General features: G+C 43.7%; 1 protein-coding gene and 1 pseudogene across 1 annotated transcript in view; one reads left to right on the top strand and one right to left on the bottom strand.

Moving 5' to 3' along the window:
* Window positions 1-12382: 12382 nt before the first annotated feature.
* Window positions 12383-18451, bottom strand: LOC102896321 (annotated as a pseudogene).
* Window positions 18452-18593: 142 nt separating this feature from the next.
* SPIDR (scaffold protein involved in DNA repair) overlaps window positions 18594-18905 on the top strand; it is a 436331-nt gene continuing 436019 nt past the window's right edge. The window contains 1 exon segment of the mRNA XM_025049089.1: window positions 18594-18735. Coding sequence (XP_024904857.1) covers window positions 18661-18735 — 75 coding nt within the window. The 5' untranslated portion in view covers window positions 18594-18660.

Raw genomic sequence — 18905 nt, 5'->3', positions numbered from 1 at the left:
AATTGTGGTTGTTTTTTTTTTTTTTTTTTTTTGTCATTTTGTTTTAGATGAGCTGACCCCTTTCAGTATTTCTTGTAGTGCAGGCCTCGTAGTAAAGAATTCCCTCAGATTTTGTATCTCTGAAAAGGTCTTTATTTCTCCTTCATATCTAAAGGAGACCTTAGCTGGACATATTATTCTTGGCTGATAGTTCCTTTCATATAATAGTTTGAATATTTGATTTCACTCCTTTCTGGCTTGTAAGGTTTGTGCTGAGCAGTCCAATGATAATCTAATGTGTTTTTCTTTCTAGCTTACCATCTTCTCTTCCTTGGCTGCCCTGAGAATTCTGTCTTTGTCGTTCATTTTCGATAACTTTAAAACAATGTGTCTCGGAGAAAGCATTTTAGAGTTGAGATAATTGAGTGTTCTGTTGACTTCTTGAATTCCAAGTTCCAGCTCTTTCCTTAGATTTGGGGAATTCTCATCAATTATTTGTCTAAAAACGCTTTCTAGTTCCTGCTCCTTTTCCTTACCTTTAAGAATGCCCATTATTCTTATGTTTCCTGTCCTGATGGTATCAGCTAGTGCTTATATTCCTCTTTCATTATTTTTCATTCTTTGGTTTATCTCTTCTTTCTTTTGATTTATTTCTAGATTTCTGTCTTCAATATCACTGATCTTTTCCTCCATTTTATCAACTCTCTTTCCCAAGCTTGCTATTTCATTTTCATCTCTTTCAGTGTGCTCTTTTGCTCCAGAAATTCTATTTGGTTCTTTTTGAGAGTTTCAATCTCCCTGCTAAAGAACTCATTCTGCTCTAGTTGTTTTTTCAATATTTGAAATTGTTGATATGAATCATTTTGGATCTCATTGACTTTTTTCAGAAGTACCATCCTGAATTCTCTGACATTTAAGTCGCTATGTCTTTTAACTTATTTTCTGCAGATTTTTCTCTTTCTTTCTGAGCTGCCTTGTCACCTTCATTGTTCATGGTGTTTAATGGACTATTTCTCTGCCTGGGCATTAATTAAGCAGTGTATTCTGCTTTTCTCCAGATAGATTTATTATATAAAGATCTCTATTTAGCCTGTTGCAAAGAAGGCATTTTTCTTTTGGTTTCCAATAGGTGATGTCTAAGCCCCTTGGATCCCTGCTTTACATAAAGCCTTAATAATGCGTCTTTTTTCTTATAGATGTTTAATCATGCTCGCTACCGTCAGTCTCTGTTCCTATCAGTGTTAGCGACAGTTTCGGTAGTATTTGCTCAGATTACCCCGGGGCTCCACAGTGGTCAGTCCTTGAGGATATGGGGGAGGGGCCTATTTTGTTGGGAGATCAAGCTGTGGCTCAACCTCAGTTTTGCCACCATGACTGGTAAAATTCAACTGTTGTTTCTCTGTCATCCCCACTTCTCTCCTTTCTGCCCTGATGACTGGGCACTGACACTGACCGCGTGGATCTCACAGCTCTCCCAAGCAGGGCTGTTCAGGAAACTCGCCACACCTTCTTCCCCTCCCCTGTCCTCCTACAAGGACCTCCGGCTGCAAGAGGCAGCTGTTTCTCCCAGTCCACTGGCTGACACCTGGGGTTCTGACCTTTGGTAGCTCTTATGCGCAGATCCTTGAGTTTTATATGTTCAGCTTATTGTTGTTTCAGGGGGAGAGATCTGGGGACGTCTCTCACTTCGCCATGTTTCTAACTCTGGGTTGGTTTTCATCATGTTGAATATTTTTTGCCAAGTCTTTCTGTCCTGCATAGTCTTTTGAAAAGTCAGCTGCTGTGCCAGTCTCATGGGTGCTCCCTTGTAGAGAACTTACTGCTTTTCTCTTTCTGCTTTTAAGATCCTCTCTTTGTATTTAACCCTTGGCATTTTAATTATGATGAGTCTTGGTGTGGGCCTCTTTGGATTCCTTTTTCTTGGCATTCTCTGAGCTTCCTGGGGTTGTATGTCTATTTCCTTCACCAGGTGAGGGAAGTTTTCCATTATTACATTGTCAAATAGTTCTTCAATGATTTGCTTTCCTTCAGGTACCCCTATAAAAGGATGTTTTTACACTTAATTTTGTCCAAAAATTATTATTATAGTCTTGGCTTCTTTTTTCTTGCCATTTTGATGGAATGTCTTTGGCTTCCCCATCATTGGTGGTTCTATCCTCATCTTTATCCACTCTGTTGATTTCTTGTAATATATTCTTCATCTCAGATAATGTGTTCTTCGTTTCTGACTGGTTCCCTTTTATAATTTCCACTTCCACTTTTATGCTTTTTATCTCTTTGTTCAAGTTCTCACTGAGTTCATCCACTCTTCTCATATGTTCATTGAGCATCTTTATAACCAGTGTTTTGAACTCTGTATCTGTTAGATTGCTTGACTCCATTATTCCTGGATCTCTGTTCTATTCTCTCATAAGATTTCTGTTTCTTTGTTTTCCCATTTTGACTGCCTTTCTGTGTCTGTTTCTATGTACTAAGCTAAGCTCCTAAGTTTCCTGGTCTTAATAGCATGGCTTTGTGTAGTGAGGGTCCAGTGGCATAGTCATAAGACGGGATCAGCAGCAGGCCAAGTTTAGCCTCAGCCTGTGCTCCTCTGGGGCTACCTGTTAAGATTCCACATGCAATCCACAGATGCTGTGCTAACAGTTGCCTCAAGAGGCCACACCAAAAATCGAGGTCAGCTGCCACCTGTTTGTGTCTTGGAGTTGACTCAACAAGGAGTACTGGACTCACTGATGATATAACTGGATGTGGCTTGGGTGGAGCCTTGCATTGGGAGGGGCAGAGTTTCAGAGTATCCTCTGGGCAGAATGATCTCTGTTATCCAGTGTGATGATGTCTCAGCTATGGCGGTGCTGTGTCCATATGCTGAAAGTGGGGAGGTCTCAACAGAGAAACAATGGATGCTACCAGCGCTTTTGCTCAGAAGAAAACCTTGGCTTCAGCCCTTGCTTCGACAACTCAGTGTCCCCCTGTAAGTCCTTGGTACCTTCCAAGCAGCCAGCAGAGCTAGCAGGTCTGTCACCCCGAAAGTCCTCTCGTGGACATGGCCCTTTTAAGAGGTGTCTACAGCTGCCAGCTGCTGCTGCTGTAGCCTCTGTCTCACTCCGCTGCTGGGGACCAGGCAGCTTCACGTCTTTGTATCCTCTTACCTCCAACCAGTTGCAGAGTGATTCTTATTTCTCTCCCTGATTGTATGATTTCCATCATCTACACTTCTATCATCTACACTATTATTTCCCTGAACCTCAAACAATTTATAATTCATTCCAACAGACAAAAGCCACACCTAAAATATCTTTGCATACCTGTTCTGCACGTTTGGGGTACTGAAGCTTGGGGTACGCGGTTCTGACAGCCAGAAGATATTGCAAGGATCATGGGCAGATGCGACATAGCTTTATTCAGGCATAGCAGGACACAGCAAGACACAGGCATGGCTCCCCCAGCTCTCCCCCCAGCCTGCATAGGCAGTGCTATTCTTATAACAAGGTGCATAATAGTGGCTTAAGGCCAGGTACCATAATCAGTCACAACTACAGGTTGTATAGGACACTGTACCTGGGACGCTGTAGCTCAGGCCACCTGGGACGTTGTATCTAACTGCCTGGGAACCGCATGGCTCACTGGGAGGGATCCTGACTGCATCCATTTTGTCTGTCATTCCTCTCACCCAACACTCCACCCCTCAAGGTTCCTCCTTTATCTAGCCATGGGTTTTGTTGATAACCATGACAATAGAGCAGACCCTCCCTTGTACCCACATCCCACAGCAACAATATAGGGAGCAACAGCATGTCACCAAGACATAGGCCCCTACCCCAAGGACAGCGAGGACCCATTTCCATGTTGTGGAGAGGTTGGCGCACCACTCCTGTAGGGAGTCACCAGTTAGTTGTTGAATAGCCTGTATCTCTTGGTTCAGCCCTTCTAAGGCTTGGGTGATGTTTTTCTTAGTGTCTAGGATGTATACGCAGCACGGAGTGTGGAGGATCACACAGGTTCTTCCTTGAGCTGCAGTTAGGATGACTAAAGCCATCTGGTTCTGCAGCACCACCTTTCTTATTTGGTCTACTTCATTGGTGAGCAGACTCGAGGCAGTCTGGGTCTGATTCAGAGCCTGAGGTATGTGGGCTGCCAAAGCAGTGACTTGTGTTTCAACTACAATGTCACGTGCAACAGGTAGGGAAATGGCCAAGGGATAAAACCACCAAGGTATCCTCTTCACATGAAAATGGTGGGCATAGTACGCATCCCAATTGCTCAGTTATTTGGGCAAAGTCTTCCACCCTTGAGCAGGGAGATATGACCATCCCCAGGTACAATGTCCAATCCATCCGGCCGGTACCTATGGCCATCCGTGGCTCCCACACACCCAGAGACTACTGAGGGATAAGGGAAAAGTGGGAACCAGACTCTGATGTTTCAATCCCATCCACCAGTGTGTGGGGGAAGTTACATTGGCACACAATGGCCAAGGCACCCAGCCCAGAGGGCAAGTACCGTTGGGCCTCCCAATACAATAGGGGACCATTCTCTACTCCCGTAAACATTACCGAGTTCCACCCAGTGTACACAGAATACCCAAGCTATGGCTGGCTGTGGTTGTATTGTTTCTGCATCATGCTGTCCACTTGTCATTGAACATCCTTCCATCTGGGGTCTGCAGGGACCCACTTCCTCAGGGCATCCCACACCGTTTGGTTGGCAGCATGTATACGCCAGGGCAATCCCACAGAAGTACTGGAAGGGAAGTCGGTGCACACCCAGCAGTAGGAGACATTGGTGACTGTGGCATAGGTGTGTGCCTAATCCACCATGGTATTGGCACACACTTGCCTAAGGGCAGAAGGAGAGAGAAGAGAGTGGAACCAGGAGAAGTAAATCTCTCCCTGTTGGCAAAATATAGGCCAACATTTTATCCTTGGAGTGGACAGTAGCCATCACAGGTAGCCGCCCAGGTTGGTGGAACCATACTGTCTCGTCCTTTATTTCTGCATCTGGCTGGGACACATGACATAGTACCGGAGAGCTCATTATAGGCCAGAGTGAGAGAACAAATGTGCCCTTTAGAATACTCTCAGGTGGTTCATTTCCAAAAGTTCCCAGGTACCTGTGGTGGCCATCACCCAAGGTATGACTGTCAAGTTGGCTGACAAACCTTTTCTCCAGGGAGCAATCAGACCAAGCCAGAGTGAGCCTTGTATCCTCCATGGCCAAAACCATTGTCTTGTTTTCCCTGCCTGCAGGCAGGTGGGAGCAGGCAGCAAAATATAGCCATTCAACACATGCCCAGGTTTTAACAATCCCTCAGGTGTGGTAATCTGTAATTGGATGTGTGCTGCAACCCAGTACAACAGAGCTTCTATTGGAGCTGGTCCTCCAGCCAAGGTTTCTCATTCAGACACCTTATCACTTCCCATAACAGTTGTTACTTCCCCCAAGCCCTCAAACCCAGTGGGGTAGTGGAGACCCACAAGTGTCTCTTCAACAACCCATTATAATGTTCAATCATTTCTGCAGCCTGGGGATGGTAAGGAGTATGCAAGTGCCAGTGAATATCCATCCATTTGGCCCAGGCTTGGATTTCTTGTCCTGCAAAATGAGTGCCCTTATCACTTTCAATGACTAGGGGTTGACCATAAAAGTCACGCAAGTGTGTCAGTGCTTTAATAGTGTGCCTCTGGTCAGCGACTGCACAAGGCCAGGCAAAAAGCAATCCATAGTGGTGTCAACTGCAGTGAGTGCATACACTCTGTACCCTGGGCCTTTGGTAACAACCCAATGTAATCTGCTTGCCATCGTGTCAGAGGGATGCACCCTCTGGGCACTTGACCAAACTCCCATTGACATCATTGGGAGTTTCGGGTGTCCCGTGCACAGACGGAGTACTGTTCACAAGCATCCCGTACCTGAGCCCATGTAATCGGTATGTCCCATTGTTGTCTTACAGACCACATGGTCTTAGCCCCTACAAGTTGCAACCATAGGTGCAACCAGTGGGCTGTATCTGTAGTGGAGGCCCTTTCTAGCCACCCCGCTTTGGCTAGAGCATCTGCTTCATCATTCTCCATTGACACTAATGGGGCATGTCTGATGACAGTAACATCTTTGTCTTTACCTAAGTCCCACAAGTCTTACCACATGGCTTGTCCCCACAGGGGTCAGTGTCCTACCATCCACTGTTGCTACCTCCAAGTGGAGAGCCACAGGGTTAAACCCAACACTGTCAGTGGCCAGTTGCACTCTTATGGCCACCCAGCTTGCAGCGGGCCCTCGACTTGAGCTGTCAGTATGCCAAGCATTGTCTGAGATAGGGGGCTTCCTCTCTTTAAATGGAGATTGCTCAATGTCTATAGGCTCTTGCTGGGATATCTCTATACCAGTCATGAACTCTGTGGGTCCTAAGACTTGCTGCAGTTCAGCTGTTGGTGGGCTGGTTGCCAGCACACTTCTCTGCTCTAAATATGCACCCCATTTGGTTAGGGTTGGTGTCTGTGCTACCCCAGTCTTGGGGGCACTGATCCACGTACGGACCCATACTTGTATGGTGTATGTGGTCTTTACTACCACCTTGGCAGTCCCAATGATGGCTTCTGTTGCCTGTAGGGCCATATAGGTGGTAGCTAATTGTTCCTCTATTAGTGAGTACCTGCTCTCCGCTCCCTAACAGGCTGCAGTCAGCCCCAGTGTCTATCAACGCTGACATGCTTTGGACATTTTGGGGGGACCAGTGGATTGCAAGTTCCACATGTGGCCTCCAGTCCCCACGCATCCCTTCTAGATGGGCACCTCGGCCTTCTCCCTAGTCATACAGGGAGAGTGCATCTGGGACTGTCAGGAAATATTTCAGAGCTACTGGCCAGGCTCTATCAGATACTGGTTTTGCACTTTTCTGGAACTATTGTGTTGGTTTCAACTGCTGCCACAATTCTAACAGCACAGCATTGGGCTGTCTTATCAATTTTCTCTTGATCTACACCCATCGCCAACAAATCTGCCCACATTTGCATTCGGGTCATCCATATAGGTCTCACAGTAGTGAGTGGCTTCTTCCTAGTCTTCCCCGCCTTTCTTGCTGGGGAAGACCAAGACTTAACTGCACAGACACCTCAGTTGCCATAGTCCTACTGCCACCTTTCAACGTCTCCTAGGGTGGCCATTTCTGTAGTTATCATGGATGTGACCCCCAACATAGATGGCAACAAGATGGCTACCAAGGACCCAAAGGAAGAGGACAGTGCAGTCCCCAGGACTAAGTCCCTCATTCCTGAGGTGAACTGTTCATCATCTGGTCTATGCATGTTCAAATTAAATATAGCTTGTCGCATTCCCAGTTCGCAGATGATTTGCACCAACTCCACACATGATTGCCATTTACTCACTGTGTCTGGTAGCTCTCTGTAGGGAGCTAAAGCTCCCAAAATTCAAAGGAGTGCATGGATTATCTCGGGAGGCCTGCTTGCATATAAAAGGGAAAAAGCTGGTTCTGAGGAATTCCAGGAGGAAGAAGATTAAGATTAGAAACAAGAAGTACGAAGGGAGTTTCGATTGTACCTTGATCTTCAAGATGTTACTTTAACTATGTTATCTTGGGATACACAAAGGAACAGAATATGTATAAAAAGGAGCCTAAGAAATAAACTCGGAGAGACGGTTGTGAGATCTGTTCTCCCTCCTGCACCCTGTCTGTCTTCTCTTTTTTCTCAGTCCCCGCTCCCCCATTCAGGGACCTTGTTTGACTTGGTCGGCTGGTTTCCGACAGCTCTCCTGCATCATCCCAGACATTTCTCACAGCAGCAGTTATCCACTCCATCAGGGTGTGATTACCTCGCCCTTGAGCCAGCCTGAGACTGTTCTGTAGGCGTTGCCGCAGGGAGGGGTGTACCATAATGGAGGACAGCCTCTCCATTTTATCCTGGGAGCAAACTATGCTGTCTGCCCCTACATCCCACAAATGCAACAGCCATGCCAGTAGGGGCTCCCCTGATCTCTGTTGGCATTGCTTCCCCCAACTCCATTAACTCAGTAGGGATATAGGGGCATAGGTGGTATAATCTGTCACAATGGGGCCTCCAGGCTGTACTTCTCCCAGTCCCAGGGGCTGTTCATGTTTTACCTTCTGGTGCTCAATAGGCCGGCCGGTCTTGCACTTGCCTGGTGTCTTCTCCAGGCTTCTCTTCCACTTCCAGGGTGTTGTGCTATGTCACAGGACAGTTCATCCTCCAACTGCTGCAAACGTGCCTCCAGAACTTCCTCTTCTGTACACGATTCATGGACCTGTGCTGCTTCTTGCAAAGCTTTGTCCATTTTGTGTTCCAGGGCAGTTAGCAACAGCCAACTCTGGACTTCTCTGGCAATTTCCCCTCCAGGGAGCGGAGTGTCTTCTCAATATTGGCTGGGGAGCCGTCTACCTCTTCCCACCCCTCCGGGGAAGTCTAAATCATAAGAACCATGGCAACAGGATACCACATGCTGTGTGGGGGCCACATGCCTTCCTCCTCCTCCTCTGGGGCAGAGAGTCCCCTTACCTGGCATCTTGCTGGCTACGCCAATTGTTGTGCAGGTCGGGCACTGAACCTTGGTGTGTGTGGTTCTGGCAGCTGGAAGAATATGCAAGGAGCAGTGGGCAGATACGACATAGCTTTATTTAGGCATAGCAGGGCACAGCAAGGCCAGGCACAATTCCAGCTCCCCCCAAGCCTGCACAGGCAGTTCTATTCTTATAACAAGGTGCATAATAGTGGCTTAAGGCCAGGTACTATAATCAATCACAACTACAGGTTGTATAGGACACTGTATCTAAGGTCACCTGGGACGCTGTAGCCGAGGCCACCTGGGACACTATATCTAAGGCTGCCCGGGAACTGCATGACTTGCTGTGAGGGATCCTGACTGCATCCATTTTGTTTGTCAGTCCCCTCACCCCAAAATACCCTTCTCTATTTTGGGTTCCTGTGTGAAACCACTGTGGGCCAATAGACTTAAGAATTTTAGAAGCTCTCTCATCTGTTGATTAGTAAATATGTGTAATCTTCCTGAGGTCTTAACAAAGGGTTTCATTATGACCTTGACTTCATCTTTAGAGTTCATTTTCCTGACAGTTCTCTGATTTGCTCTCTGCCTGGAACTTATTTATTAATTTTAGCATCGTTTACTGTCTGGAGAGGCTAGGAATGAGAAAGTTTTATTTTTCAAGCCCAAAGTTGGTGGCTCATTTATATTTAACAATTCTTACTCTTGCTTGCCTTTCTCTTTTACTATATAAGCAGCTAGAAGAATCCAAACAGCACCTCAATACTGTCTAGAAATCTTATCTAGATCATCCAGTTAATTAGATATACTGTTTTACTTTCGCGGTTAATGCTACTGACATCATTGCTAAACTCTCTGCTACTATTAACAGGAGTCACCTTTCTTCCAGTTCTAATAACATTTTCCTCACATTCCTTTAAACCCTCACTAAGGTCCTCCTGGAGTGACATCAGGCTCCTGCTAAACAGTCTTTTCAAGGCCCTTTTAATGTACACCCAAGGCTCAGTCTAAAAAACCCTGTTATATGGCTTAAATATTTTGTTATAACAGCAAATTCTGTATCAGGGTTCAATCAGAGAAAAAGACCAACTAGGAATCACATAGACTTTGATCTCAGGTAACTGTGGGAACTGGTTGAGCTATCTATGTAGGATTGGTTGCCCCAGGATTCAGAGATGCTGAAAAAGACTTGGCAGAAGTGGGATAAGCTGTAGGCTCAACTGCTAACTGATCTGAAACTATGCCAGAAAGGGGAGTCTAATATATTGTCTGAGCTTAGCTAAATCCTATACAATCCTCACCACCACCCTTCACACCTGTCTACTTCTCTTTCCATTGCTACTATCATAGTCCAAAGTCTCATCATCTCTACCCGTATTACTGCTTGCTTCAATTATATGTCTGCCTCTGCCATTACATACATTGCCACTATCATCAGTCATCTTCCAACAAATCTATAACTCTAAATAAAATCTTTTAATGGCCTTTCATTGCTTATAGGTTAAAATCCTAACTATTGAGCTAGGACTCAAAACTGATCATGTCTAGTCTCAGTTTCATCACATGTCATTTCCTGTCACAAACCCTATATTCTACCTTTAAGCGACCACTTGCTATATTCCACAGTATCAAGCATACTTATTCCTTTGCTTACGCTCTTCATTTTGCTTATATCTTTTCCACCTGTCTACCAGCCTAACTGTTCCTACTCTTTTGAAGAATCTCCTCAAAAGAGATTCTATATTTCCTCTAGCATTTTCCTTGAACTGTGACCTTCTCTCCAAGCAGAATTGCTTACATATCTATATTTAAAGAGGACTTTATACAAACTCCAGTTTAGCATTTAATACTTTGTATTATTATTATTTTCACATTTCTCCCTTGTTACACTTTTTAACTGCAATCTCTACAGCATGCTTGGCATATGGCAGGCATTCAGTACATGTTTATTAAATTGACAATTTAAGCTTTGGTGTAGTCTGAAAGAGTGCCTTACATCGTTAGCATAAATTAAAGGTGATATAAATATAGAAAAAGTCCATCGTTAGCATAAATTAATGGTGATATAAATATAGAAAAAAAGAAATGTAAGAATCACAGAAGTTAAAAACATTGAGTGACTATTTGTCAGACACTGTCCAATATGCCTAGTATACAAAAATAAATAAGTCATAGTCATTACCCTTAAGGAGTTTAGAGTCTAGAGGGAAGTTACAAATGTAAACAGGTCATTCATTCATCAAATAATAATTTTTTTCCAGTTTTGCTGAAATTTAAGTGACAGATAAGATTGTATTAGTTTAAAATGTACAACATAATGATATGATATATAAGTTATAAAATGATTACCACAATAATCAAATAGTTATTCAGTTGCCATTATATGCCAGTCACCATTATAGCACTAATGCACTGGGGACATAGTAATGAAAAGATAGATTAGGTCACTCCTCTCATGAAGCCAACTTTTCAATGCAATAAATGCTTATTTAAATAAGTACACAAAGTGGCAAAGAACTTGATTGTTGGTTCAAGGAAGATTTCCTGATGTTGACTGCTAAATAGTCAAAGAACCAGTTGATTAAATAAATGTGAGGGCGGGGGAAGCATTTATTAAAAGGAATATGTCAAAAAATTGTTCACAGGCATGAAATTCATGAAGCCATGGGGAATATAAATAATTCTAATGCATAAGTTTAAAGAAAGGAGTGATGAGAGTTGATGCTGGAGAGGTACACAGGACCAGTCACAGAGAACCTTTCTTAAATACCTAAGGACCTTTCTTAAACACCTTCCATGATAAGGAGAATGTACTTCATCCTATGAGACTAGGAAGCCACTGAGAAATTTAGGTTAGAAAGACAGTAGTCAGATTTGCATTTTTGTCCGTCTCTTTAGCAGCATGAAGGGAGAGTTTAAAGGAGTAAGACAGGAGGCAATTATGAGGCTTCTATATTATTCTGAGTGAGAGAAAAAGGGATAGAAAGGAAATGATAGGATATAATGAGAGTTGGGTAATATTTGGCAGGGTAAAGCTGTGGCACAGGCACAGGTTTATGAAGACATAAGAAACCTAGGAAGCACTGGGCAAAATGCATAGATGGTAGTGGCTTTGCGCATCCACTCTTGCTACCACATGAAAGTTGTGATGGAAACACAAAGTAAACAGCAACCAGAGTCACCTGGGATCCAGATGAACAGAAGCCATACAACTAGGAAGAGAAATAAGAAATCACCCTGCAACAGTTGGAGGTAGGAGGGGGCGAAGAGGCAAGGCTGACCGATCTGGAGAAGCTGAGTGGGACAGAGGCTACAGCAGCTGCAGATGTTCCTCTTAAGGGTCCATGTCCAACCAGACTTCCGTGGTGACAGACTCAATTGCTTTGAGCACCAGCGCCCAGTCGGCTGCTCCGAGTTGGGGCACCAGTGACTTATAGGGGGACGATGAGGTGTCAGAGTGAGGCCGGAGGTTAGGCTTTCTCCTGGGCAGAAGTGCTAGTGTATCCATTGTTCCTCTCTGTTGAGCCCTCTCACCTCCCAGTGTGTGGACACAGTGCCACCATAGCTGAGATATCATCAAACTGAATAACAGAGGTTGCTCTGATCAGAAGGTTCTCGGAAACTCGGCCCCTCCCAACTCACAGCCCCACCCATGCCACCTCCTTACTCTACGTAGTTCTGTTAAAAAGATATTAAATGAAGTCAAGTTTTTAAATTGTAATGTTTTACTCCAGGTAATTCTGTTAAAGAGATGATAAAGGAAGATCAATTTTAATTTGTACGGTTTTGGTATAAAAGCTAATGTACTGAAATACAGTAAAGTTTAATTTTCATCTAAATTAACAAAACAACTATTAATTTTGGTAAATTTTCACAAGTTATACTCTTGACCTGAAGAATCACTTTTTTTTATGTCAAGGGGATGGAGTAGCCTTTGTAGGAGATGGGGATGCAGTATTGGGTGAATCGGTTCCTCCATCAGAAGTATGTGGAGATGACGCCAGAAAGGAAACTTTCTTTCTTCAAAAGAATCATCCTCCTTCAAATTCTTTCTTCCTTAATTCTACTTTATTTTCATTTTCATCTTCTAATGACCTTTTCTTAGATTCTAGAAAAGCTTCAGCTATTTAATGCACTTCTAATCCACTACTGATTCTCTTGCACTTTTTATTTCTGTTTCAGGATTTTTTCTCTCAGACACAATACACTCCCCTGTTGCCCACTTTACTGCAGCTTGTATTGGACCCACGTTTCCATTTTCAACTACAGCTCTTTCCACATTTCTGTTCAAATTAATAGTCTGGAATTCTCTATAACTGTGAAAGCTTCCTTGCTCTTCCTAAGAAAGGTCTCCCTCTATAAGGCCTCATGGAACCATAAGTAGCTGCTTTGTGGATGGTTTCATGGCACTGGAGCAGAAGACTAGAATTTTATCATGAAGATGGCTATGCCGAACCAGAAAAGTTGTTGGACTGAGGTTAGGAGTAAAACAACAAGATGTGTTCAGATCACACTCATCCAGTAATTTCAGTAGCTCTTCTTCAGTTGGATCAGCACATTTTTATCTTCTTTTTTGTTAACCATATCCATGGCAGTGGTCTGATCACATATTTGAATGTTGCTGTTTGTATGGCCTGTGAATAAGTAGTGCCTTGGCCTTGAGCCCATCTTACTGAACCCCTAACATTCTCTCGCTGTAGATGAGGATATTATAGTATGGTCAGCAGCTCAGATTTCACATATTCTTTTTCCAATAGATAAAAATCTCACACATAGTTTGTTAGTGATAGAAATAACTTTTTGGATAAACACTTGTTGATAATCTCACTCTCCCAAAGGTCCTATGTTGTTTTCATAGGAATAGCTTCTGTGACTCTCTGTCTCCTTCAGAGATAGTATCTTGAATGATGCTAAAGGATAGAACCTGGCTGAGTAGAGCCCATGCCTCTGACTCATGTCACCATCCATGTCAGGACATGATTGTTATCTGCACAGACTGATACAAGATGCTTCTCTGATAGCATGATTTTTGTAACAGGACTTTGGTAAACTGTGAAGGTCTGAAAACCTGAAGGCCTGATTCAACCATCTTTTGGTGCTATACAAACTTGTACTGCTCCAGAGCTTATACCATGGGCAATCTCAATCCAGTGACTATTGACATTTGTTTTGGTGTGAGATAAACACTCAGAGCAATAATAGCATCATTTAAAGGATCATGATAAAGTTCAGTTATAAGAAGTTCATTATCCTTCATTCCTAAAGGGAACGTCTGTATTGCTATGTAATATATCGATCTGTTGTTATATCTGAGTAGAAGAAATGACCCACTAGTGTCATAACTAGTTGTAGGAACATCTTGAACCTGTCAATGCTGAGTGACAGCATTCCACACCCCCACTTTCCCTGTATGACTTGTGGCCACAAACTGGTTATCAGCAAAGAGAGCATCTACAGGAACACCAAGGCTGAAAACTTCAATTTCACTTTCACTTCCATCTTGAACACTCCATAAAAGTACTACTAAGGCAACATAAACCATTTTGTCTTTGTTTCCATGTGGACCTCAAACTACTTTTCCATTTAAGGCTACTTGTTCAATAGTCCAGTGCAAATATGGGCTTGTAAACACTTGTTGTCATCCTGAAGATTCTTTGATTCTATAACACATGGCTACAATCCAGTTGTGATGGTCAGCTGGCCAGCTACTATAACACCTTTAGTGGATCCACAAGGAATCCTAGCCTATTAGTCTCTTCTCCATTTCCAGAGAGAATAGGCTGGGTATCATTTCCCTGAGCTTCTCCTTCTGGACTAGAATTTAGTCCATTCCTAGAATCAGCAGCAGATTCTAGTCGTATTGTTTATTTTACAGGTAGAAATATCTGGTGGAGGCAAGTAACCATGAAAAAGGACACTGCCACACGATGAGCGCTCCAATTCTTCATGCAAGAGAAGTTTTCTTACTAAAGGAGTGATTCTATAAAATTCTGCTTCTTGCTTGAGAACATTAATACTCACTCCCCTTAAGTCTAGTTCTTTTGTCTGAAGAAAATTTAAAATGGGTGCAAATCCTGCTGGATGTCTATCAATAAATAATGCGTCAGTTACATTTGGAAGGACTGAAATTCCTCCATCTCAGCAAAACTGGAAACCAAAGTATCTTGATCTACCTGAGTCTGCCTTGAGATACTGAATCTGGTCCTTGCCACGTTCAGCTGCAAGATCTCGCTGCCCCAGCCCTGAAGCTGCTGCAGGGCCCTCCCACCACCTCCTATGGCTCAGGCCCTGCACATAGTCCTCCCTGCCTCCCCTGCCCATCCAGGCTGCTGAGGGGGAGGTGAGGGGGTAAAGTGTAGGAGTGGCAGTGGGAGTGGGAGGGAGCGAGGTGAGGGGTGGGGATTGGGCGGGTAGCCCCGGGCAGTGGCTGCAGGGCTAAAACAGAGACAGGGGCTGGAGGGCGAGCAGGAGGTGCAGGGAGCCTCTCCCACTTTCCTAGGTGGGGCTCTCCTGTGGCCTCTACCCTTCTGTTCCCATGGTGAGGCCATTAGGCTGCCAGGCAGGCCCAGTATTCCCTCTCCTGGGCTCACAGCGGTATTTTGTTTTAAATCTACTCAAAATACTGAAACATTTAAGTATACTCACTTGTGTGATCTAAGGAATGAATGGTGGCTAGCCCTGGTTCTCAAAGTGAGTTACCGGAACAGCTGCAATAACATCATCTATTGCAATGTGCTGATCAGCCTTGCAGCCAGGCCAGGAGGACACCTTCAGAACAAAGGAAGATTTCTACTGGGATTGCTAAGAACCTATTCCCCACACCCAAGAAACAGGAGCCAAGAATCATTCCCTATGGCTAAAACCATGAGGAACCTATGGATTAAAGGCTAGGAACTGCCATCAGGCCTTTCTTACCTTTTCATGCTATATAGCCTTCCCCTTCCTCACTGTAAGTCCATATCAAAGAAAATGGGTTAACAAAGTCTTTTAAACAATAACTCACAGGAACTAAAGAATGATATATAAACTGAAATCCCTGAACACCGCCCTCCACCACCATTCACTATCTTTCCAAGTCTCTTTTGGTTCCTCTCACTCTCTGCCTCTGAGAGGAGATCACATTCTGTGGAGTGTTACCCCTTTTCTAATAAACTTTCCTTTTGACTCTAACTTTGGCATGTGTGTTGAATTCTTTCTTCACTCTCTGCCAAAGGACTCTCTTCTCTTGGTGCAGGGCTTGGTCTTCCTCTACCAAGTAGGGGAAATTTGCCTTGTCCTGCATCAATATAACAAATCCTCTTGTTAATTTTGATGTCTCCAAAATTTGAGAATTTCTGCTTGGATACCTACCACCCTGAAAAACAATAGAAGGGGAAATAATGCTCCTTTTTCTGGTTATTAACAACTACAACCATTTGACTAGGAGAAAATCCTGAGATGTTCTAAATTAAACTGCAGTGGCCAGGATAGTGAAAGAAAGAGACAGAATTGTTAATCTGCTAATGGTTTGGGGCCAACTAATGGAAGGCTGCTCATATTTTATGTCCGTTGGAACTTCAGATTCATTTCCTGGTGGCTAGTCCTGTAGATTATTTTATCCAGGCACCATCAAACTCCAGGAACCTCTACTTCTTGTTTACATGTGGGATTTCCTGACTGTATTTACAGCCAATCCACAGGAGCAGACATTTTTGTGGACTCTATGTCTATCAAAGCTGGCCAACTTCACTTTCTCCAACCCTTTTGCCTATAGCTTGTGTAAATTTCGGACAGACTGCATCTTTCTTCCCCAACTTCCTTTGAATGTTTTTAAAAAATGCTTGTAAACTCCTAGACAATGGACATGTCTTTACTACCAAGTGTGGACGAAAAAGGGTCACATACTAAACTTGACAATCTTGGGTCAGGGGAGATCTCAGAGACTGAAAGTAACCCCATAGGATGGTTCTAACAAAAACAGAAAAACCTAATTAAAAGCAGGTCATGATGGATAGTCATATCCCAGCTAGATCTGTAGCTTCCTTGACAAAGGAATCTTTACCTTAAGTGAGCCTGTCTACTGTTTCGCATTTAAGATAATATATCTTTGAAATGTCAGAGATATCTCATTTTCCAGACCCCCTCAGGGCACACCCACTACACCAGAGCACTAGATCACAGAACCTCTCAATATTATCTTTTTCCTCAAATACCATCTTTGTGCTGTAAATGTTAATTATTAACTATCCTGTACATACCAATGTAAAAGAAGTACATGTCTCTCTCAATTTTACTTTTTTTTCCATTTTACTTTTTACTCAATCTGAGATTTTCCCCTTCCCCCATAATCTACAACCAATGAATTTCATGTAACCCTCTTTACTCTCTTCCTTTGATTCTAAATATATAAAATATTTCGCTTAGCATGATTATCTCCAGGTCCGTCCATGTTGTCACATATGGCAGTATTTCATTTCTTCTTATGGTTGAGTAATATTCCATTGTATATATGTACCACAGCTTCTTTAGCCAGTCATCTATCGTAGGACACTTCAGTTGCTTCCATGTCCTGGCCACTGTGAATAATGGTGCTATGAACGTCGCTGTGCAAATACCTTTTCAGGTATGGGTTTTCAAGTCTTTGGGGTAAATACCCAGTAGAGGGATTGCTGGATCATATAGTAGATTAATTCTTAGATTTTTGAGGAATGTCCATACTGTTTTCCAAAGTGGCTGTACCAATTTGCAGTCCCACCCATGTATGAGGTTTCCTTTTTCTCTACATTCTCTCCAACATATGTTATTACTTGCCCTGTTGATTATAGCTATTCTAACAGGTGAGAGATGGTAATTCATTGTGGTTTTGATTTGCATTTCCCTAACAGCTAGCGACGTTGAGCATCTTTTCATCTATTTGTTGGCCATTTGTATGTCCTCTAGGGAGAAGTGTCTGTACAGGTCCTCTGTCCATTTTTTTGACTGAATCATTTGTTTTTTTGTTGTTATTGAGTTGTATGAGTTCTTTGTAAAGTTGAAAATCATATGATATCACTTATATGTGGGATATAAACCTAAAAGCAACACATGAGCAGGACAAACAGAGATTCATGGACATGGACTATAGGCTAGCGGTTACCAGAGGACTATAGACTAGTGGTTACTAGTGGGGTAGGGGAGGACGGGGGATATAGACGGGGTAAAGGGCGTCAAATATAGGGTTTAGGGGGATGGTGAAGTGGGTAAAGGGGATGAAATATATGGTAGCTGAAGGAAACTGGACTTTGGGTGGTAAATACACAATAGAATATACAGATGTCAAATGATAATGTACACCTGAAAATTATATAATCGTATTAACCAATGTTACTCCCAATAAACTTAATTAAAAATTAAAAAAATAAATGTATAAAATAAGCTTCAAACTGCTATTCTCTGGAACATTTTCTCAATCCATTGGGCTTTTGGCAATTGTCTTCAGTTTGGCTCAAATTCACAAAACTTCTCTACACGTCTGGACATTTCTTACCTCAACACTAGATACATGCTCCAAGACTGGTTTTCTTTTTGGCTAGCAATTTTGTCTCAATAAACCTTTCTTAAAGACTTTCAGCAGTGGATGTTAACATTTTTAACATATTCCTTAAATACTGATTACTGAATTCATAACCCACTTCAGGTTTTCATTTTATTTTTATTTAATGTCAACCAATGACTGACAAAACAGACCACATATGAGCTTTATTTGAAAAACAACACTTGGAAGCTTACACACCCCGACCTCCCTATGAGACACCAGACCACCAATTCTCCCACCAGGAGCAAGTTCCAACAGTGTGTGCTGCTGAGAACGCTCTACAGGATCTTGAGCCCCAGCAAGAAAGTTGGATGAGCACCAGAAGACCCTTTCTGACTCAAAACTGGTGAACAACTTACTGCACAAGGTTACACCACACGCAGTCATTCCTTTGTGCCCAGAAAAGTGAATTGTGGAAGAGAAGCCCCGCCCCACGTCCGAACACCCTCCAATCGCAGCACGCGCTGGGACGCGCAGCGCTGAGAGGGCGGTGCGTCAAAAGAAGCCACGCCCGAGCGCCCGCCAATTGCAGCGCGCACTGCCGTGCTGAGGCGGTTGGCTGCGCGCAGAATTCTGGTACCTTGAGGAGGCGGTGCATGCCTGGGCAGGCCACGCGCCTGCGAGTGGTGTTTTTGGAAATGCCCCGTGGCGGTAACACTCGCGGCCGGAAGGTACGCTATGGTCTGGAAGCCCGAGGGCTCCGCGGGGCCGCGGGTCTGGCTCGGTTTTACACCTCATCCGCCTGGCCCTGGGCTGGCACGGTCAAGCGGTGGGCGCTATGCTAGCGGGATCACTGGCGAGGCCGCGGCGGGTTTTGTTGGTGAATGTGGACCGAGCTGGC

The sequence above is a fragment of the Pteropus alecto genome, unplaced genomic scaffold (assembly GCF_000325575.1).
Source record: "Pteropus alecto unplaced genomic scaffold, ASM32557v1 scaffold201, whole genome shotgun sequence".
Classification (NCBI taxonomy): Eukaryota; Metazoa; Chordata; class Mammalia; order Chiroptera; family Pteropodidae; genus Pteropus; species Pteropus alecto.
The sequence above is the reverse complement of the archived record's forward strand: the minus strand, read 5'-3'. Positions and strand labels throughout refer to the sequence as shown.